Below are 21426 nucleotides of genomic sequence, written 5' to 3'. Positions count from 1 at the left end.
ATATGTGTTTCGCGTAGTTTATTTTCGAATTTTATTAAAAAGTGAGGATGCTTGGAATAACTCATGGCATATTACATATTTTGGACGTGGTAACTCAGCTGCAACTCATGTTATTAATTTGGTGATGTACAATGGCTATGTGAACGTTTTCAGCCATCTTGAGAATCCTTTATCCTCATATAGTAATCATGCATTGTATCTCAAGGATGAAACACGATATACGGAGTCGTGATGGTTCTATATTTTAATCCAAACCACTTGCTGGTTGAATACTAATTAAATTTGTAATTATTCAAGTTGTCATCTTTTCTGAATCAAGGGATGAATGAAGAATCGAATCGATGATACGAGGAGTTTGAATATTCGAGCTGTATTAAAAAGTGGCCGGCATAAAAGAAAAAGATAAGATCATCTCACTCCAACCCCGAGAAGCAGGGGCCATGTTCCTAGATGAATGTCACGTGCATGCAAGAATGCACACAAATAAAGGAAGGGGAAGGCCCCCGATTGGTTCCAAATCTATAGACTCTAAGACCCGTACGAAATGCAAGATTCACTTTTAAGATATTTGAGGAGTCTCATCAAATGATCCTCTTCCTCTTCCTCTCGAACATCTCTCTTCTTTTTTTCAGTGTGTACCATCGTATCCAGAAATCTAATAAAATCTGATTAATTCAGTCGAGAAATCGAATATTAAAGGTTATTCTCTCTCCCAACAAGTATATTTTCCGGAGTTCAAACTTGTATTTTTCTCTTTACGAGGGTGAGTTACTGACCATTCAATCAATACTTCTGGTAACATCTCTCTTCTTTGCCTGAGGAAAAAGCAAGAAATAATTTTTATAAATAATTATTAATTAAACAAATAAAAATGGAAATCTCTCTCTAAATTGGGAATATCCGACACTACTTTATCGTACCTCAATTTTGTCCTTTTCCTCCATTTTGGCTCTTCTTTCTTTAAATATCTCTTCCTGTTTTCTTGAATTTGTCTTCTTCCGCCAGGCCATTCAATGGGCGGCGGCCCCACCTCCTTCTCCCCCAAGCCCCCCCGGCCCCCCCCCCCCCAATCCTTTTTCCAACACAAATTCGACAGTCTCTACTTGCTAATCATTTGCATGGAAATGATTAGACCACCCTGTCTTTTGTGCTAATTTTATCAGACATATATATAATCGAGGAATCTTAAGATCGAATTTAAGTTATATTATATTGGCAAATGGTTGACTTCATACTAAAATAAAAATATGATGAACCTCGTCATTTATAATCGGTTTAAATTTGAATATGATAAATTCAATTACTTACATAGATTTGTAGAAATTTAACATTATACTACATATAATTAAAACTTATTAAGATTTTGCTCGTATAAGCTTATTAAAAGAAAAACTTCAAATAACATGTTGGGGAAGATTTAGAGTGCGTTTGGTTTCAGAGTTAAAGTAATTTTGATTTTGATTTTGATTGTGAAAAATGATAAATGAGATGATATTATAAATTTGACTTGGAAAACGTGTGTTTTTGTTGTGTAGTGGATAGAGTTAAAATCAAAATCATAATTCTAAAATCAAATTAAGAAATCAAATGAGCCCTTAGTAGCATGTAGTTATTAAGGCAAATAGAACTAATTACGCAAAAACCTTGAATGATCACCAAGAAAGGAGAAGCCCTACACCTAGCTAGTCATGCCATGCCATTTGTTTGTAATGCAAAGCCAGTAAAAATATATAATTAGAACTTACATTACTATTCATTTGTCATGCTTTGTTCTAAAAGCATTGTTCACTTGTTTACAATGTCTTGTGCAACATTCACGTGCAGCATGTGTACGAATTGATGTTTGATATTATCCAGTTTTTCGAGCTTTCTTTCTAAGGCAAGCTATGGAAATAGTTACAAGAATATTAAAGAAAGAAAGACTTACGTATTTTCATATTAGTGTTTATATAATATATCACCGAAGTATTATACTATTCAAAGAAAAAGACATAAACACGGAGTTGAAAGGAAACTGATCGTGCCCCAGCATCTCTCATTAAACTCCAACGATAATGTCAACATGAAGATTTTTATTGCTTGTAATGCAGAAGCTACCATTGCTTATATATAGCAAGCGAAATACTACACTTTAATCGCATTTGGACATAAAACGTCTAATTACTTGGATGACTTCAAAGCCAACTTCTGAGTAGGGATCGCTGGTGAAAAAGGAATGGTGCTGCCCCTCGAACTCGGAATATTCTACCGTCTTCCCCACATCTCTCAGCTTTTGAGCATAGTCGCGTATGCGGTCTCTCATGATTTCTTTTCCGCCTGCAATGACCAATATCGGGTCGAGGGCCATGTGCTCGAGGCTCGGGCTGGATGGTCCGAATGGATTGGCAAATGGATGGTCCCTATTCTCTCCTTGCGGCAGTGATAGCCTCCACAGTCTATATATCAAAGAAATACATATCATACTCAAAAATAAAGCGAACTTGAGGATATTCTATATATCTCTCGTAATTGTGTACATTTTATCAGGTAGATTAATTAATAATATATTGAATATTGGTTTATTCCCCTATTAGTTTAATTAAATGATAGGGGTGGTACAGTGACATACAGCAGTCTAATAATTACCAAAGGTTTTAAATTTGATTATTATAATAGGATTATCCGTGCCTTTTATGATATAGGTATTTTATTTTTTTGTACTTGACCTTTAGGCCTCTCTTGAAAACGAAATTAAGTGCTCCATTAACACCATTAATTAAGAGACCTAATTATGACACTAAACTTTGAAGCTTATCTATCAGTGTGCATTTTGGTATATGAAAAATTAATGGGTTCCAACAAATTCAATTTGAGTAAGGTTGTTTCACTAAGAGTAAAACTCTCACACCATGATTTTTTTTTCGGTGCAAACCCTAGTATCCGAAAACCCAATTGGGCTCCGACTAATCGAGTCGAGTCGAGTCAGCCCACTAAGAAGCAAAACTCTTCCAATGTGAATTTTATGTATTTACAATGATTCGAACCCGAGACTTTACTTAAGTGGTACAAGCGTCGAACCGCTTGAATTAACTCACGTTGATCACCATGAATTTTTTTGGTTGATAGGACTCGAACTTAAAAATCCCATGTAAAAAGAACAAATGTTGAACTTAAAAACATTAAATTCACGCAAATCGGGCAATTCACACGTGTGAGGACAAAACTACTGCAATTTCTATAGTGGGATAAGGTATACATCTATTTCACCTGTTTAATTATGCATACTGAAAAATCGAGGGATAAATTCGAGGTCACTAATGATGAGAAGGAAAGGACTTCTATAATTGCATGCTGATGAAGGCTGGGAATTTTCTTTATAAATGTGATCAGCAAAGATAATGCATCGTCCACTATCTTCACATAGATAAGGAACAAATCAAATTAGATCATAGAAAGATTTTTAGATCGATCATTATCTTAAAATTTGTCATGATTGGCAAAAAATCCATATAAAAGGAGTTATCACTATTTTTATTTTCAATATATACTCTAGTATTCGAAAGCCTAATGAATTCCGACTAATTCAGTTCGAGTCAGATCGGCCCGTTAAAACTCTCACAACGTTGAATTTTTTTCATTAACAAGCCACTACTCTACCACTAACCTTCACATCTTCACGTTTAGTCTTTCTTTTTTCATTTTCTCAATCATTTTGTCCAAATAAAAAAAAATTAGAAGGACCCGTTGATATTAGGCCAAAATGAGAAGAAAAAAAAAGAAAAAAAGAAAAAATAAATAACAATATTGCCATGATACATATAGCCCGTGCATGTCTCCTCTGAAGATATTTTATATTACAAAATATCAGTCAAAATTTGGCAAGATATGAAAAATGCTATAGAATGTTGCTGCTTTTTACCGTTTAATGGGTGAAGATGCAACTTCACCATAGTACTTAAAGAGTCATAAATTGTTAGGAGAGATTTTTTTTTTTTGGATAGGTTAAATTTTATATTTGACTGCATAATATTTAGCTTGCGTTTGTTTTCTAGTTGGATAATGATCCAACTCAACTTGATTTTGTACAATGATTGCAATTGTTAATAAATATATTAATGTGTGAGAATATATATACGTATGTATATATAAATGTGAAAGTTGATAAGAAAATTATTATTAAAAAATTGATATGTATATATAGATGTGAAAGTAGATGGAGAATTTATTATTAAAAATTAATTATAAAAATAGTTAAAAAGTAATGATTGTGTAGTTAAATGAGGGAAAATTAAAGTTGAGTTAAGTAAGATTATAAATGGAAAAATTACTGAAGCTTTAGTTTTCTGGTTATTGCTTTTTAATTACGAATAAATAAATAAGAAATGATTAGCAGATGGGACAGCATAATATTCTTAATCGTAAGTGACAGTCAACTTGAAGAGTGGAGGATGAGAAAAGACAAAACATGATGGCACTTTCAAAAACTTTTTTTCTAGTGATTGCTTCTTTGATTAATGTATGTAAGAGGCCTCCCCTTATCTGGTGGAAAAATGTTAATTGCTATTTTTACTCCATTATGCTATGCAAAAAGCTTCAGTTTAATTATTCTTTTTTTAATTACAAAATATAATGCATTTATTGACAAATTACACTTGACAAACATAATTACTTATAGTGCAGAAATTCAAAACTCATTAGTGATATCTTCTCTGCCAGGACCAATCCGACATCAATTCGTAAGAATTAATTTTAATCAATAAATTCAGAATCATTCGTGACTTTTTGTTGAAAAGTATCATCTTTAATGTTGTTAAGTAATTTGAATTCTTATCTAGGTCGCATGATGGTCCTAAATTCACTTTCTAGCTACGCGGATGATTTTATTATACACGTCAATCCAACTTACATGATGTCCATCCTTTTTCTTTTTTGATAAGTGATGCTTATCCATTGCAAGTGATCTTCGATCATTTGTGCGAGCAAGATATGATGAAGCATTGATAGTACACTCAATTAATTATGAATCGACGAAGCATGAGCTTATAAGCATGTATCTACGAAAGTTATGAAGCATGCGCTTGTAGTAGATAGCTTCGAGCAAAAAGCTTTAGTTTTAGAATTCTAGCGACTACGATAACTGATTGATATTCACGTTGAATTAATGATACGATAAATGACAATCGAGGATTATACTTTCTTTGGATTTTTTTTTATTTTTATTTTTTGTGAATCTTTCTTTGAATTTTTTTGCAATCCATCTAGTGCAAATTTATGCTAATAGAGAAAGACCTAGCCGTTGGAAGAAAAACGAAAACGACGGTCAAAAGCAAGAGGGAAATCAAGGAAAGAGGCGGTCAAACGCTGGATAGTCAACTCTAGATGCTTACCTATCGGCTCCCTCCAAATTTAGGACGGGGTCAGATGGACGTTCCTCTGATTGCGTCCTGGCGACCCCGCCGAAGAAAGGCGACATCAACACAAACCCTCTGGTCCTCATCGGTGCCGCCGCAGCCGACCCAAGCCCTAGCCTGACTGCCAAATGGTGCGCGAGGTTCCCACCTGCAGAGTCCCCTGCCACGAAGACCCTCTCAAAGTCCACTCCGCTCCACCGTCCATCTCCGCTTCCCGCCTGGCCCCTGATCCACTCCACCGCACCCAGCGTGTCCTCAATCGCTGCCGGGAGCCGATGCTCTGGCGTAAGGCGATAGTCGAGCGAGACAACCACCACTTCTAAGCCAGAGGTGAGCCGGAGACACGGGTTGTGGGAGAAGTTACTCCGGGGGGAGCCCAAGCAGAAACCGCCACCGTGAATATAGAGGATAAGTGGGAGGGGGCGGCCAAGGGAGGCTGATTTCGGCCGGTAGAGGCGGAAGGAGAGGCCGTGGTGGGGGTCGTAGGTGCAGTCTTCGAAGACAACCGTGTCATCTGCGATTTCGGGAAATAAGCTGCTCACGACCTCGGGTTTTTGCCGCCAAATGCTGCCGTCGCTGTAGAGCCGGATGAGGCCGAGGCAGTCCTCTACTACATGAGGGGCGGCGGTTCCCATTTTCCCTTAAATTGCTGTCTTGATATGAGAAATGTGCCTTCTTCATCCTCTCTCAATACAATTGTAGGGAGGTTTTATGACGTATGAATCGCGTATATAATATACGACGACTGACAAAGTTTGATTTTAATATTAATTCTAAGTTTGAAAATCTATAATATAATATGTTAATCGTAACAACCAACACTAATTTTAAACATTGGAGATGTGCAGAGTTTACCAGTAATGCAAACATATTTCAGCCCTACTATGACCATGACCATGTAAAAGTTGGTTGCTTCAGGGTGATCCAAGCACTTTGGTTTCATAAGCCTATTGGAGGACACGATTCTAATCGGTTGTATTGTCCATCGCACATTCCTTGTGTACTACAAGGGACTAATGAGGGCGTGTGACAATACGCTGCATACTCCTTTCTCAAGTCCAATTCTTTATACAGTTTGGTAATTACAGGGGCAGCTCAACCACCCTCCCACCTAACACAGATTAAATATAATGTCAACAGCAGGACAAACTGCTAAATCTATCCGTCGTTCTTGCATTTCCCATGTGACAGATTAAAACGATTTTTCTGTCCTTGTCAAACAAAGGCATGATGCCGCCGCAGATGTCGATTACCATTTTACCGTCTGAAAATTATTAATTTTACCGGGGAGAAAACAAAGGCTTTTATGTGCATAACTCAAAGCACTGACATTCATTAATCTCAATTTTTTGACATTTTATTTTTGACAAGACAATCAGTGGTGTACAGATACATTGTAGCCCTTTTAAAATTCGGCTGAACCGGAGATGGCATAAGAATTCGTAGTCGTTTATTGAAAAGGACTTACACTTTGTATGTGAAGGGATCTCAGAAGCATATGTGTGGAGGGATCAGCTTTCCCGGGTTCATGATATTGTTCGGATCCAGGGCTTGTTTGATCCTTCTCATCGTCCTCAAGTTCTCTATCCCTAGCTCCTTCTCGAGATACTGCAAGCATGTACAGAAAGCCAGGTTCTCATCAGGAAACGAAATTGGCGATGAACACTCTAAAACCAAACCAACCCAAGATCAGGGCAAAAGCAACTGAAATTGAAAGGGTTATCTCATCATGGCAGCAGACTGCAGAGACAATAAAATGGAAGGTTCACAATGATGGAATCCAAAAGAACGCCTACTGTAGACTTGCACTTCTTCTCCATCGGAATTCAGTAAGAAAACAACTGGTCATAACACACAAAACTTGAGACTGCTAACCTTCATCTTCCCGGTGCCAACACCATGCTCGCCAGTACATGTTCCTGCTCAACCAGGAATATTTTAGCACGAGGATCTTCTTGATCGACAAGTCTCTCATTCAGCTAAGAATATAAAACTAGGTCAACTTAAACTTGAGATTGACAATTTTAATTTGATATATAAGCATGAAAAATATGAGGACTTTTCGGTCAGTACTGGGGTATAGAAGTTCTTTGTCCATCTTCCAATAAGCCTGAGGGAAAATCTTACCTTCCATTGACAAGGCTGTGTGGACCATAAAATGATTAAGTCTTTCTGCTTCGCGCCTTTGATCTTCTTGGTCAGGATTGAAGAGAACAACTGTGTGGAAGTTCCCATCCCCAGCATGAGCAATAACGGTGCTGTCATCAGTAATTCGTGCAAGTATAATTAGACCATGATCTATATGGGATCGGTAGAAGAAAGATGGATAATATTTTTTTATATCTATAATCAAGAGAATTTCAATAACTCACCAGACCAAGGGTGATGCATTGAGCTCTTCCTTGGACCTTGATATCAGTTCAGCTAGGTGTGAGAGGGGAACACATACATCCTGCAGTTAGAATAGGTAAACCATCGGGGAAATATAATTTAGAAGGAAATGGAAACTCACTCTTCAGTGGGGGGGACCAATTAAACCATCCAAGAAGAAAGTTACAATTGTCCTTGATGTTGAAGCAACTACGTTGGCAAATCTAATTCTGTTTGAAAGTCAAATATACTGAAGCTGAAGACTTAGCTGATATGGACATAATTTACTTACCGTAATCATTGCCTCAAAGTTGGGCTCCATAGCAAAGCAAGCCCAGAGTGCCTCCTTTCTTATCTGCATAAAAGTAAATCATTAGAAAGGTACATATCAAAAGAACTGGCGGTTATGACCTACAGGTATATTCAACTAATGGCTATACCTTCCAAAGTTCCTTCTTTGCTTCAGGGTCTTCTGCAAATACAAAATCCGAGCCATTGTGCTCAGAAACAATCTTCTGGACAATCTGTGTTTGCTCTCGTGAGTATGCCTCTACAAAACCGAGAAAATATAAATAAGCTGATGTAATAAAAGTGAAAAAAGAGTTAAAACTTATACGGTGCTCCATGAATGAATACAGAGACGCATCTGCAACAGAAGATCAACTTGCTATTTCTCCAGGGGAACAATCAGTACATGAACTTATCAAGCTCAGTAGAGCTGAAATTAGGTGTTTCCAGTCCGATGATATACACTTAATATCTGCGGATGGTAATGGGCACTGGCATACCTGTGCCAATGAATTCAAACATCAATGTTGGAACTTCAGGTAGATTCTTCCCATTAGCAAGATTAATGGCTTTCACTTGAACCTCGTCCAACAGCTCCACCCTTGATACCTGATTAGCATATCAAGTTTAAGTACAGTGACATTGATAGATACCTCCATGGCAATACAGAGCAAACTACCTGAATTCCAGAGAGCATAGTGGCGATGGCGACATCTGCAGCATCCTTAATAGTTGGGAAGTTACACATAGCAACCTGCGATAATTGTAGAGATGAGTTAATCAAAATCTATTAATGCAAGCAAATCAACCTAAGAACTTTTCTCATGCTTCTAAAACCCGAGACATGGGACTGAAATGAAACAAGTACATATTCTCGTCTAAAATAACACTAGTGTAAATGAAAGTTATATCTCCTCCAGCAAGTATGACATTTACTAACAAATCCACAACCGACAAATAACAAGTAACATAATAGTTATTATCATTTGTCTGCTTGGTTGCCTTTAGTCATATAGGGCCCAATCACCAATAAAATTACCCAGAGTACTGATCATCAGAACATTCCCTTATATGTGGCTGTTTCCAGCAGCAAAATGATAAATAAAATCAGAAGCCATTCAGCTAAGTAGAAAAGATACAAATACAGAGTGTTAACTATCCGACGCCCTGATAAATCTATACACAATGAAATGAAAAGCTCAAACTATGGAGAAAGCATAAGTACCACTGAATGCTGCGGAAGTTTCTGAAGTCGTAGAGTGACCTCTGTTATCACACCCAAGGTTCCTTCACTTCCGATAATCAGGCGAGTCAAATCATACCTACGAGTCAGAAGTCTACAAATTTAGCAGCTTGCCCACATTGTACGAAGTAATAAAATATTGTGCTACCCAGCATAAAAGCAAAACCATCTATCAAGAGAAGTTGCTAACCAATAATCATGATAGTCACACTGCTTTGAGACAAGGACAAAGGAATAGCATGATTACAACAAATTTTATAGGATCACTACACTACATAGTAATGCATATTAATTGTGTATAAGGAGGTAAACTGCCTCATGCAAAACTGGTCAAAAAAGATAAGAAACAGACCCGGCAGCACTCTTTCGTGCACGAGACGCTGTCTTGACAACATCTCCATCAGGAAGAACCACCTGGAAATTATAAAGTGTAAAAGACCAAGTCTCATGTGAACAGATCAACGTCCAAATCAGAAAATGGCACACCTTGAGATTGATGACATTGTCACGCATAGTGCCATACCTACATGCTATTGCAAAATCATTAAAGCCATCAAGGCTATAGTTCATGGAAATATCTTTAGGAGAGTGCCATTTGCTTTGGAATTTTAAAAGAATATGTTGTAAGGTAGAGTTTCAGGACATATCTTGCAGAATAAGATATAAAGTAGCTATGTGGTGTGAAAGTAATAAAAAAATTAATGATCAAAGAATGCAGTGAATTTAAGCGAAGGAAGCTACCTTACAGCCAGAGAACCAGAGCATCGAGTGGCACACATACCCCCAATGGTTGCACCAGGTCCTGTCCATCAAACATTTGCAAATAAAATTTCGGTGAAGTAAAAGATATGAAAAAGCAAAGCATTTTGATAAGATTAACCTATATAAATGGAACAGGAGTTTCAATAAAGCAAATAATAAGAATATATATGAGCATAAATCAGATCCAACTCAAGGCGAAAAGATAAAAACTTGCCTGGATCAAGAGGAAAGAATAAACCATAAGGCTCGAGGTATTCATTGAGCTCCATCCACCCAATGCCAGGTTCAACAACCACATCCATGTCCTCCACATGTAAAGCTTTAACCTTCTGCAATATATTATTGAGGATAACAGTTAAAATTTCCAGAGATAGCAGTACTAAATCAAATTCACTTTTTGTAGAGTTGCATTTGTCTGACAAGAGCTATATGCTCAGTTGCACCAGTAATTAAGCTAATAAATGGATTATCTGTAATAATGAAGATTATATTTGCAAAATTATTTATAAAACTACTGCTTAGTGCAGGGGAAAAAGATTCTCCCTGCAAAATTCCTCTGGAAGTACACAAAATGTGGTCTGTTGCTTAGATTAACTTTTATAGGTACACAAAATGTCAGGCAAATCAAATTTAACCGCATTCAGTTTACAGTATTATAAATTAGCTGTGCTTCACCTAGCTTTCCAGTCTCAACTGATCAGGCACGCACAGGCACAAGTAGGACGTATATCAACTGATATGCCGAAGATCACAATTGCAAAAACCATTTCAGATATCCTAAGAGGCATATGATTAGCTTGCTCAAAGAAATCCACAGAAAATACGTAGGTATGAACTGCGTGAAACTTCAATTGCAGTGAGTTCAAAAACCCAATGGCAGCTTCCTATTAGGACAACAATGTGGCCCATGGGAACACTTGTATCAAATTATTGCTGATCACAGTTGCAATTGCAAGGCCAATCACATTTCAATGAAAGATGCATGCCAGAAGAATTTTCAAATTCATTCCATGATAGAATAATCATTATCCCCACAGAGAGGAGTCACTTTTATCTTGACGGACGCCCCTCGCGTTCGTAAGCTTCCAGGTTTCTAACTTAGTTCATGGGATTATTAGATTATTACGGAGATGAACCTAACTTGGAGTATGAAGCATAAAAGAAATTACCTATTAAAGTGATCATAAGACTACCAGACAAACTCATGCTCCAAAAGTCCACATCAAAAAATAGATTTTTGTATTTTGTGAGAAAATATATAAGTTGGAAAATAAGGTCACTATTACATACGTTCATCAATGACATATCTATACAAACACCACCGTTGGGAGATAAAGTGTGACCTTCAATTGATGTGGCTCCACCATAAGGCACGATAGGAACCTGCATATGGAATAGAAGCAGGCCAAATTAAGCTATTAAGGAAAAATCAGATTATGTAGATTGTAAGGTAGAAATATCTCAGGCATATGACTTGATGAATGGATGCAATCTTTATACACTCTATCACATCACTTTTGCGCAACAATATCCTTGGCTTTGGTTTCGTGTAAGATCTTTCTTTCCTGGAATACTAAAGTTACAGTTATACCATTGAAAGACCATTACAGACGCTTGAAATAGTACCTTGCGTTTATTACAAGACTGAACTATCTTGGAAACTTGTTCTTCTGACCTGCATGTCCATAAAGCAAATGTGAGGAAACAGCGTCTAATGTTACATGCAAGGATCAACCATAACACAGGCAGACCTAGAGGCAAGCTGGAATAAGCAATAGAGTCTTAAAAACTGACGCGAACTATTCATGTTCCTACTAAAGACAATAACTACAGCATCATCAAATATGCTCCTTGTACTGCCACTTTCATGGTGATGATCACAGAAAGTCATTTGATAATTCATCAACATGATAAGCCCTCACTGAGCATCATATCATTAGATCAGATAATCCACTAATTGTCTATTTTCTAGATTCAGTTGGATTTTCTGGTGCAATGTCAAAATAAAACACCTGAAACCAATTTCTAGAGAATCACTTCATTATTCATGAATCAATGTCCCATACATTCAAACTAACCTGGGGAAGACGACCACATCTGGAATGTTAACAGCTTTATGGAAACTGTTCTGTGGTTTCCCGTGAAAAGCCCTCTCGTCATAATCAAGAGTCATGTCTTCCTGTAAGGTTCATGGAAAACTATCACGCTCTCATAATGAGTATCAGAAAATCCTGTCTTGTTTGTGATCGGCGCAACGACATTAATCTGCTTCAAAGTTGAAAGACGACATGATGTTATTTATGTTTATTGCATTACGTACTCCGCAGATTGTACTGAGTTCATCAATAAGCTGTCTTGGAACTTCCTTATGATTGCCCTTCACCACGAACTCAGTGCTCCCTTTGCCTCCAAATCGGACTTGTCTAACAGAAGAAAGAATATGAACACTTCCAATTAAATCAAACTAATCAAGGAGTGAAGAACAAGCAATTTTTGAAGTTAAAACCAGCTATGTTCAAACTCCCAGACAAACAACGCCAGTGGCTCGTGTCTGTGCCACTAGCTCTAGTCTATGTACTAGTTCTGTTATTAGAGATTGCTACGACAGTATCAAAGCTCGCACCTGGAATCATCGCAGAGTGAGGGATTCGCCTGAGACTGAAGCGCCATCGATGCAGCTGACGCGGCAACCGCCACCGGAAGCAGAGCCCTCGGCCACAGTAGGAACGGTTCTTCCGAGCTGCCGTGATATCTCGAAGGAGCAACGACCTGGTTGTTTGCGCCTCGACACTGATAAGGAGGAGGACGGGAAGAGGGAGCGCGGAGGCCGATGGAATGTGGACGGCCGGCGCGGGAGCTGCTAAGGAAGGCGGCCCTCGAGGAGTAGCGGAGGCGGGAGAGCCACGAGCTCAAAGCCATGTGAAAACACTATACGAATCTCTCTCTATGTATCTGTTTGGGTAAATCGGAAATGATCGACTGAATGCAGACGGAGAGGTGAGCAAGAAAAGGTCCGGATTTTTGAGCAAAGCTTCCGTGGATGAGCTCAAGTTCAGATCAGGACAGCACGTGGGATTGGATTGGTCAACTTCAAGTCAGGCTTGAGTTTGAATCTAATTACGGGTTGCCTCCTGCCATTGGGAAGTCCCCGCCCCGACTAATCAGTTCGGGCCCCCTAAATGCTCTGCTGACGAGTTTTAAACTGCTCGAACCAATCTTTGTCGATAGGCTTGGGTCGAATTTGATTTTCCTTCTTCGTCTTTTTCCCATATAAATCGTAATTAAATATAAGTTAACCACGACAATTAACTATTGCATGTCCAACGTTGAGCGTGGGAGTCATTCTTAATCATGTTGTGCCTTGAAGGCTCGAGCTCGGATGATGCATTTCACGGGCAGATCAGCTAAGAATATACAACGAAGGTCCCGGTCGCACCATCCGGGAAACCCTGCCTCAGTTGGATGTGAAAGGCCCACATTTAGCAAGGGTATGTCCTTTATCCAATGGTCCCCAGACGCAAAATAATCCGGGCCTCAATCCTTTCCGTTTGATTTCGCAGTTAAAAATTTTAACTTTTAACTTTAACTCAACACACTACACAATCACTTGTCTTTTTTCACAATCAAAATTAAACTTACTTTAACTCTGAAACCAAACACACCATGAAATTTTCCTTTTCGACTTTTGATTTTTTCTTAACACTGCCGAGAGAGCATATGTTTAAAAAAAAAAACTGAGGCAGCAGGATTCTCAGCGAATAAACATAAGTCCATACTGGGATTGATCAGCAGAATTCCAGAGCTGTTCAGCAGCAAATTTATGACACGAATGAATAGATGAACAATTTCATCTTTTAAAAGCAGTATAAACACGTTGACAATACATTGCCTTTATAATAATTATATGGATTGTGCCTGAAAGAAGTTAATATCCAATCATGTACTTGGTCTGCAGGTCCCAGTACTCCCTGGACTGCTTCACCATTTCCGCGCGTTCGGCTATCATCCTCTCCTTCCAGTACTGCTTGCACCTGCAAGTGATCTCACAGAGTGTGTAGTCAGATTCAACGAGCTCTCTCTCTCAATTATGACCAAAATTTTATGTCGAAGTGCTCGAGTCAATCACCTGTTCTTCAACAGCAAATCAAGTTCTAGCATGTGCACGGAATTGGCATATACCCCAGCCTGCAGAAGTGGAGTTCAGCAGTCGAACAAGTAACTCAACCAAGATCATGAAAGCAATACACAGGACTGCAAAGATATCCTTCCCGTCTCTCAGGTAACTTAACAGAGACACAATTGAGATCACAAAATGGGATTGAAACTCAGAGTCCGCACCTCTCGACAAACCGGGCACTTTGCTTCGTGACTTGCGGACTTAAGCCCTTGGAAGACCATCACGGAAGCAGCAGAACAAGCGCACAACTTGCAAAATAGATGACCACAGCTCAGGGCGTATGGGTTGAACACAGTATCCTGGCAATTAATAAGTAGAACCAAATTATAAAGAACATATGTATATATACCCATCACACACTCGCTCGCGAATGAAAGGAATTTTTGTCTCCATTTGAAATATGGATTATACCAGGCAAATAGCACATGTCAGATTGTATTCCAGTTTCATTGAATCAGGGAGAGACATTGTCATCACAGGTTGTGCAGCATCAAAGTCAAAGGAGAATTGACTCGAGCCCTCAGAACATTCAGAATTCGATCCCCTGAAATTCATATAGAAAGCTCCCAATTCGATCAGCCACGGTGACTGCAAAAGCTCTGTATGCTCAGCCCGCATCTTGGATCTGAAATTTTTTCCACTGACCGAGCCATGAACCTGTAAAGGTGCAGCAGAATCCCCAGTAACTAACGGATAGAAAATTCGGACAAACAAGGTGATCGACCTAATCGGCATCATTCATGTACATACTTTATCGTACTTCTTGAGAATCTTCCTGATGGCGATGGCATTCATGGTGATATATTGAATCAGCATTCTTCCCTCCTGAAGCATGAGCTGTTGATCATCCCTGAAACAGTGGCGCAGGAACAGTAGGTACCTCTGCTTTCCTGTGGCAACATGAAGATGGAGCAGATGCCTGACCCTCGTGCGAAAACATCCAGCTATATCTGTAGCCTCCTTCATCAGCTCGGTGAAGAACTTCTGATCGCACACTGCGAAATCAAAGTCCCCGGTTAAGCTTTCAAATCAAATGTCCGGTATAGAACACATACTTATGACAGTAACTTCGACTATGAACACTAGCCCATAAATTTATATTACAGAACAAAACACGGATGAAACGGACACTTACATGAGCAACTTTCGCACTGACACAATCGCTTGTCCTCATTGCCATCGGCACAGTCTTGTTCCGAAGAGCAAGAGCTCTCCAAGTGCTTGCAACTGCGGCAGCTCTTGAGGACCTTCTTCAGCCGCTTGTATTCGACATGAGAGAATTTGTCAAGGAACCACTCCTGATCACCGTGCAAGTACTCCGTGAACGTCTCCCCGAATTTCATCCTCACATGGAGCGAACGGAGAATCCCACCGAATCCCTAATCGAATCAGCAGCCCCTGTCGAAAAGCGAGGATCCAACGCACCAACGATGGCGTAAACTCAACAAAATCAATCAAGTAATCAATGAGATAATACGGAAGCAGCTCAGAGGACGAGAAACTCTAATTTCTCAGGAATTTATCTTCCTTCGTTATATCGACGTTTTGCTTGCTTTCTCGGCGATCAAGCAGAGCTAGGAGTGATGGAAACAGGAACCAGCAGGCGAGCTCATCGATCAACTCACCGATGAATTGAAGAGCGCGAACCGATATCAGAGGTGCCGGAGGGAGAGGGAATCCGAGAGCCGTGTCGGCGATGGAGATGAAGGGGCCGGGAGGCAGATGGAGAAAAGCTTTTGATTCTTTTGAAACAGCAACGAAGTCCCGCGGCCACGTCGGGATTCGCAGGCTATGAGGAGAAGCGGGAACGGTGCATGAGCCGCACGTGTTTGTGATTCCCCGTTGAAACGACCGGACATATTGGGCTCGTTGATTTGTCGGGTCGGTTTTAATTTGATTTTGGGCTCGTTGACCTGTCCCTGGAGCCCCGTGATGACCAGAACGGTCCAAGGATAGGCCCATATTATTGACCCAACAGTGAAACCCGACCCGTTCCGTTACCCCGGATCCTTCAGTTCATTAACCTGACCTAAACGGGGTTGGCGGTACGTTTCATGGGCAGATCCATGACAGGGAGTGCAGGGGAGTTCCGGCCTCTCAGATTATCCAACAGGTCATGTGACCATTGGATGAGAGGGACCACATTCGGCAGGGGTACCCAAACCTCACAAGACTGTTCAGCTTGGGGAGAACAACGAATATACAATGTAGCACATTATTACCGGACATATAAAAACAGTCTATTTTTAACAACAGTCAATAAATATTGAAATTTTTTTATTAACTTGTGATATTACCACGTAGTATACTCGTTAACTTATGACATTACCTCGTGGTATACTGGTTATATAAGACTTTCTCCAATCTAAGATCCTCATACTCCGTTTGATTTCGTAATTGAATTTTAAAATTTTAACTATAATTTTAACTCTACTCACTACACAATAAAAATTAACACTTCAAAATAAAAAAAGTGAGCTTCATACATAAATCCACATACAACTCCATTATATTCAATTCAATTTTTAATACTAAATTCTCTCGACTATTCATTACTTTTTCATACTTTTTTTTAATAATTCAACGACACAATTATTACAACTCAATTAAAATCAAAACTTAACTCTACTTTAACTCTAAAATCAAATACGCTATCAAATTTTCCTAGTTAATTGTATTGGAAATTTCAGTTGTTCTCTCAGACATGAAAGTACGAACTGAATTGTGTAGAATCTTATTTAGAAAAAAAAAAAAAGAATTGTGTAGAATCTCTCCCATTGTTCTGTCCCAATTACAATGCCAGAGCAGTGAAAACACCTGCCGGGAGAGCATATGTAAGAATAAGGCACCAGGATTCTGATCAGATAAGCATCATTGTATACTCGCTGGTATTACCGAATTCTGAAGCTGTCATAGAGCAAATTTAGGACACAAATGATCTGGATGAGTGTTTGTAAATCTTTGATTATACGAGTAAAATTACTGACACTTGTCCAAAAAATTTACGATACAAATGCATGACCGACTATTCCTTCTTTCAAAAAATGCAGTGTGAACATCTCGAACAATTAATTGCTGTTCATATGATTATATGAAATATTGAGCTAGAGCAGAAGTTGATGTCCAATCGCGTATTTGGTCTGGAAGTCACAGTACTCCTTGTACTGCTTCACAATCTCTGCACGTTCGGCTATCATCCTCTCCTTCCAGTACTCCTTGCACCTGCAAGTGATTTCATCATTTCACAGTGTGTATTCAGATATAATCAACTCTCTCTTTCTTTATCTCTAAATATTCCTGAAAGTTCGTGTCAAAGTGTTCGATTCGATTACCTGTTTTTCAAGAGCAGATTGAGTTCCAACATGTGCACGGAATTGGCATATACTCCTGCCTGCAGAAGAGTTCACATTTGGAAACGAGTAACTCGAGCAGGATCATGAAAGCAAAATACAGTACAGGCCAGTGAAGAAATTATTCCCATCTCTCCTGTAATTTTTCAGAGTTACAAATTGAACTACAACAGGGTTGAAAGTCCTTACCTCTCGACAAACGGGGCATTTCGCATTAGGACTTGCGGCTTTAAGCCCTTGGAAGATCATCATGGAAGCAGCAGAACGTGCGCACAGCTTGCAAAACAGATGACCACAGCTCAAAGCGTACGGGTTGAACACGGTATCCTGGCAATTAGTAAGAAGAACAAAATCAAATTATTTGTATATAACGGGAAACTTTTGCGTCCGACTGAAAAAGGGATGATTATACCAGGCAAATAGCACAAGTCAGATCATATTCAAGTTCTGCGGATTCCAGGAGAGACATAGTCATCACAGGTCGTGCAGCATCAAAGTCAAAAGAGTATTGATTCGAGCCTTGGGAACGTTCAGCATTCGATCCCCTGATATTCATAAAAAAGGCTCCCAATTCTATCAGCCATGGCGATTGCAAAAGCTCTAAATGTTTGGCCCTCATCTTGGATCTGAAATTCTCTCCATTCGTCGAGCCATGAACCTGCAAAGGTGTGCAAGGCTCGGTAACTAACGGAGAAAGAAAATTCAGTCAAACACGAGGATGACCGACCGTCACAGACTCATTCAGCTACATACTTTGTCATACTTCTTGAGGATCTTCCTGATGGCAATGGCATTTATAGTAATGTATTGAATTAGCACTCTTCCCTCCTGGAGCTTGAGCTGTTGATCATCCCTAAAGCAATGGCGCAGGAACTTTATGTACTTCTGCATTCCAGTTGCCATATGAAGATGGAGCAGATGTCTGACTCTAATGCGAAAACATCCGGCTACATCTGAAGCTTCCTTCATCAGCTCGGTGAAAAATTTCTGATCGCAAACTAGGAATTCAAGATCAAATCAACTGTCCGGTATAAGACACAGACAGTAGCATTGACTCCGAACTTCTGCCCAGAAATTTATATAACAGGACAAAAAAAAAAAAAGCAGATGAAACAGACCGTTACATGGACAACTTTCGCACTGACACAATCCCTTGGCTTCATTGCCATTGGCGCTCTCTTGCTCAGAAGAGCAAGAATTCTCAGAATGCTTGCAACTGCGGCAGCTCTTGAGGACTTCCTTCAGCCGCTTATACTCGACATGGGAGCACTTATCGAGGAAGCGCTCCTGATCTCCGTGCAGGTACTCCGTGAACATCTCCTCGAACTTCATCTTCTCATGAATGGAGCAATTGATCCCACCGAATCCCTAGTCGAATCCACAGTCCCGTGTAATCAAACGCGCCAACGATGCCGCAAACTCGACAAAATCAATCATATAATCAATGAGATTAAAGAGGAGCTGCTTAAGAAAGAGAGGATGATGATCTATGATGTTCGATGCGGCTTTAGTACGATTGATTTTCCTTTGCTATACGGAGCTTTTCGGTTTCTTGGTGACCAAGTAGAGCCAGGAATGGTATCAGGAGCTAGCTGGCGAGCTCGTCCGTCGACTTACCGATGAGTTGGGAAGCATGAGCTGAGATCGCAATTCCCAGCGAGAGTGGGAAGGGCAGGGACGAACCGATGATGGAGATGAAGGCGAGACAAAGAGGGGGAGGTTTTGAAACTTTTGAAGCAGCAGCAGAGTCCCGCGGCAACGTCGGGATTCCCGGTCGGGAAGGGCGCATGCACCGCACGTGCTCGTGATCTCCTCCTTGAACGACCGGACAAACAGATGTCGGGACGGTTCGAATTGGATTTTGGGCTCGTTGACTTATCCGGAGCCCGGCGATGAATCCGAGCTGACCAGGTTGGGCCCAGCGTAGGCCCAGATTATTGACCCGTTAGTGAAGCCCGACCCGTTTCCATTTCCGGATCCTTCAGTTCATCGAGCAGAGTCGAAGACTCTCTCCGTACCATTTGCATCATCTCGCCCGATCTCTCCTATCTCCGCTCTTCGATCGTCTGCTAGGGTTTGTGGACTTTCAGGTTTGCCTTTACTCTGCAAATCCTTCAACTGCTGATGTTCTTGTCTGTGTGTATTTGATTCTTTGCTGAATTCACGTGCTGGTGGGAGCCAATGGCTTCTCTTCACTTATAATACGCTGAAATAGGGTCTCAGTTTTTCTGTTTATGATCAATATTAGCTGTTCTTTGAGCACGTCGAAGTTCTGGTTTGGTCCTTCGTGACGCCAGTTGAATTTCCCCCGGCAATTTCTTATCTCGACATATGCATATGATTGAATCTTGTAAGGGCCGATGTTCATCTGTCTGTTGATTCTGAATGTTCAGCATTAGAGGATAGGTATAGCCTGTCCTGCATATGGCCTGAAATTCTTAGACGATGCGCCGATTGCTCCATTTGATAATAGGTACCTAATCTAATCAGATTCTTGGGATTTTCATTTCCGTTTTCTTCGTTCACACAGAAGACCTGCTTAGAACAAGACTGTTTTGCTGTTTTCATGTTGTTATTGCTCACGACCTTTTACGGAATTAGAAAGACTCGGCTTGTTAAAGGATTGATGGCAATATATGCCAAACAGGTCCCGACTTACGAGGAATGGTGAAAGCAAAGCAAAGAAAGCAAGAGCTGGATCTTCAAAGTGAGAGCTTCGATCCTTACACTTGTTCGGAGATGGACCTGCATGACAGTAGCAGCTGGGTCGTCGTTAAGAAGCAGAGGGTCACCATTCTGTTGCCTCCGCTACCTGTTGTAGAAAACATTTTAGCACCAAAGGCACGTCCAAAGCCAGTGGAGGGCTCCCTTAGGACGACTGTGGGCAAGAAATGCCAACATCCAGATGAAGTGGCACCTAGAGGAGGCATTCATTTGGGTGGATTTGTCACGTCTCCATTGGACTTCCCTGCATCCCGAGAACCACAGTCTCATCATCTGTACCAACTTGGCTCTGAGAAGTTCCGTGAATTGCTGAAACCATCGAAATCCTCAAATGGCATTGAGCAGATTCGAAGATTCAGTAGCCCTTGTAGTTTCCCCAATGGGTGCAGTCTAATAAAGCAGAGACTCAGAGCACGAAACCTCGAGAGGAAGCTTGAGACCGCAGGTGGGTTGAGCAGGTGGTTAGTGTCGCTGGGGCTGGGGCAGTTTGTTCAGATCTTTGAGCGCAGGAGTGTGAACAAGTTTCAGCTCGCAAGCCTCACAATGAATAAGCTCAAGGATATGGGGCTAATAGCTGTCGGCCCTCGGAGGAAACTGATGCATGCCATCGACTGTTGCTGCGGACCGTGACTCTTTCAAGGCTTCCAAGGATCCTGTCTTGTAAAACCCAGTTTTGTGGCCACCTGATCAACTTTATTATCTCTTCTTCTCATGATGGATATGTACATATTTGTGGTGGATTAGATAAGTTCTGGTTGCTGCTAGATATTCTTCTGAGCTGCAAATTGTACCCGAAAACTCGAAATGTGAGACAGAAGAGATATCCGCATGTATATGTGCACGGAGCTTTGTAAAGTTTCTGCTTTGTAATGTGTAACCGGGTCTTCCTCTCTTTTCTGAAATCCCAGTCCTCATTTCCAAGTTGATTCCAATGGTATGCATGTGAGTTTTCAAATGTTCGTGAATTCGACTTCCTATTTGGAGCTTCGATTTCATCTGTGAGCTCGAACACGACACCCGGCTGTATAGTACCACAACTCGATGATAGTTAGCAAACTGAAACCAACCAATGAGTCGGGCCATCTTTTCTCAGGCCCAGTGAGGAATTACTGTCACAAGGGC

The 21426-nt window shown here is 40.3% G+C and overlaps 5 protein-coding genes across 7 annotated transcripts; 1 reads left to right on the top strand and 4 right to left on the bottom strand.

Annotated features, from left to right (window-relative positions):
* Positions 1-2003: 2003 nt before the first annotated feature.
* On the bottom strand, positions 2004-6555 carry LOC116208569 (probable carboxylesterase 15). The gene is made up of 2 exons (XM_031542082.1): positions 5367-6555; positions 2004-2435 (listed from the first exon to the last, which is right to left on the bottom strand). Exons 1-2 carry the CDS (start codon positions 6023-6025, stop codon positions 2132-2134), a joined length of 963 nt encoding a protein of 320 aa, XP_031397942.1. The 5' UTR covers positions 6026-6555; the 3' UTR covers positions 2004-2131.
* A 166-nt stretch (positions 6556-6721) lies between these two features.
* On the bottom strand, positions 6722-13183 carry LOC116208568 (D-lactate dehydrogenase [cytochrome], mitochondrial). 3 transcript variants are annotated; one of them, XR_004157096.1, is made up of 18 exons: positions 12677-13183; positions 12374-12476; positions 12132-12232; positions 11680-11728; positions 11344-11436; positions 10268-10382; positions 10033-10093; positions 9778-9814; positions 9644-9705; positions 9274-9370; positions 8728-8802; positions 8549-8657; positions 8201-8310; positions 8053-8115; positions 7763-7842; positions 7518-7648; positions 7266-7369; positions 6722-6998 (listed from the first exon to the last, which is right to left on the bottom strand). XR_004157096.1 is itself a non-coding variant. In XM_031542080.1 (18 exons), the coding sequence occupies exons 1-18, from the start codon at positions 12970-12972 to the stop codon at positions 6879-6881; spliced, it is 1746 nt and encodes a 581-aa protein (XP_031397940.1). In that variant the 5' UTR covers positions 12973-13178; the 3' UTR covers positions 6722-6878. The 3 variants fall into 3 exon arrangements, 2 of the variants coding, with proteins under 2 accessions (XP_031397940.1, XP_031397941.1); XM_031542080.1 differs by having other exon boundaries at positions 7266-7309; positions 12677-13178; XM_031542081.1 differs by lacking the exons at positions 9644-9705; positions 9778-9814 and having other exon boundaries at positions 7266-7309; positions 12677-13178.
* A 618-nt stretch (positions 13184-13801) lies between these two features.
* On the bottom strand, positions 13802-16058 carry LOC116206814 (probable E3 ubiquitin-protein ligase BAH1-like). Its single transcript, XM_031539620.1, has 7 exons — positions 15856-16058; positions 15366-15628; positions 14981-15225; positions 14642-14887; positions 14392-14529; positions 14180-14238; positions 13802-14084 (listed from the first exon to the last, which is right to left on the bottom strand). Exons 2-7 carry the CDS (start codon positions 15571-15573, stop codon positions 13979-13981), a joined length of 1002 nt encoding a protein of 333 aa, XP_031395480.1. The 5' UTR covers positions 15574-15628; positions 15856-16058; the 3' UTR covers positions 13802-13978.
* Positions 16059-17110: 1052 nt separating this feature from the next.
* Positions 17111-19571, bottom strand: LOC116208159 (probable E3 ubiquitin-protein ligase BAH1-like). Its single transcript, XM_031541425.1, has 6 exons — positions 18705-19571; positions 18334-18578; positions 17993-18238; positions 17770-17907; positions 17563-17621; positions 17111-17452 (listed from the first exon to the last, which is right to left on the bottom strand). Exons 1-6 carry the CDS (start codon positions 18910-18912, stop codon positions 17335-17337), a joined length of 1014 nt encoding a protein of 337 aa, XP_031397285.1. The 5' UTR covers positions 18913-19571; the 3' UTR covers positions 17111-17334.
* A 36-nt stretch (positions 19572-19607) lies between these two features.
* Positions 19608-21225, top strand: LOC116208157. Its single transcript, XM_031541423.1, has 3 exons — positions 19608-19670; positions 19974-20053; positions 20228-21225. Exons 2-3 carry the CDS (start codon positions 20026-20028, stop codon positions 20932-20934), a joined length of 735 nt encoding a protein of 244 aa, XP_031397283.1. The 5' UTR covers positions 19608-19670; positions 19974-20025; the 3' UTR covers positions 20935-21225.
* The last annotated feature ends 201 nt before the right edge of the window (positions 21226-21426 follow it).

This window comes from Punica granatum, chromosome 5 (genome assembly GCF_007655135.1).
Source record: "Punica granatum isolate Tunisia-2019 chromosome 5, ASM765513v2, whole genome shotgun sequence".
NCBI lineage: Eukaryota > Viridiplantae > Streptophyta > Magnoliopsida > Myrtales > Lythraceae > Punica > Punica granatum.
This window is presented reverse-complemented; position numbering and strand designations above follow the sequence as displayed.

What these genes read in the sequence shown, in the direction of transcription:
- LOC116208157 (XM_031541423.1), top strand. Translation starts at nt 20,026, where the DNA reads ATGCGCCGATTGCTCCATTTGATAATAG. An exon ending in ATTGCTCCATTTGATAATAG is followed by an intron (nt 20,054 to 20,227) that starts GTACCTAATCTA and finishes TATGCCAAACAG; the next exon opens with GTCCCGACTTACGAGGAATG.
- LOC116208568 (XM_031542080.1), bottom strand. Translation starts at nt 12,972, where the DNA reads ATGGCTTTGAGCTCGTGGCTCTCCCGCCTCCGCTACTCCTCGAGGGCC. An exon ending in CAAAGAAGGAACTTTGGAAG is followed by an intron (nt 8,116 to 8,200) that starts GTATAGCCATTA and finishes ACTTTTATGCAG; the next exon opens with ATAAGAAAGGAGGCACTCTG. An exon ending in ACTTTGAGGCAATGATTACG is followed by an intron (nt 7,843 to 8,052) that starts GTAAGTAAATTA and finishes TTCTAACTGCAG; the next exon opens with GATGTATGTGTTCCCCTCTC.
- LOC116208569 (XM_031542082.1), bottom strand. Translation starts at nt 6,025, where the DNA reads ATGGGAACCGCCGCCCCTCATGTAGTAGAGGACTGCCTCGGCCTCATC. An exon ending in AATTTGGAGGGAGCCGATAG is followed by an intron (nt 2,436 to 5,366) that starts GTAAGCATCTAG and finishes TTTGATATATAG; the next exon opens with ACTGTGGAGGCTATCACTGC.
- LOC116208159 (XM_031541425.1), bottom strand. Translation starts at nt 18,912, where the DNA reads ATGAAGTTCGAGGAGATGTTCACGGAGTACCTGCACGGAGATCAGGAG. An exon ending in TGACTTGTGCTATTTGCCTG is followed by an intron (nt 17,908 to 17,992) that starts GTATAATCATCC and finishes ACTAATTGCCAG; the next exon opens with GATACCGTGTTCAACCCGTA. An exon ending in AATCTGCTCTTGAAAAACAG is followed by an intron (nt 17,453 to 17,562) that starts GTAATCGAATCG and finishes AATCACTTGCAG; the next exon opens with GTGCAAGGAGTACTGGAAGG.
- LOC116206814 (XM_031539620.1), bottom strand. Translation starts at nt 15,573, where the DNA reads ATGAAATTCGGGGAGACGTTCACGGAGTACTTGCACGGTGATCAGGAG. An exon ending in TCAGTGCGAAAGTTGCTCAT is followed by an intron (nt 15,226 to 15,365) that starts GTAAGTGTCCGT and finishes TTGATTTCGCAG; the next exon opens with TGTGCGATCAGAAGTTCTTC. An exon ending in AGTGCCCGGTTTGTCGAGAG is followed by an intron (nt 14,239 to 14,391) that starts GTGCGGACTCTG and finishes CCACTTCTGCAG; the next exon opens with GCTGGGGTATATGCCAATTC.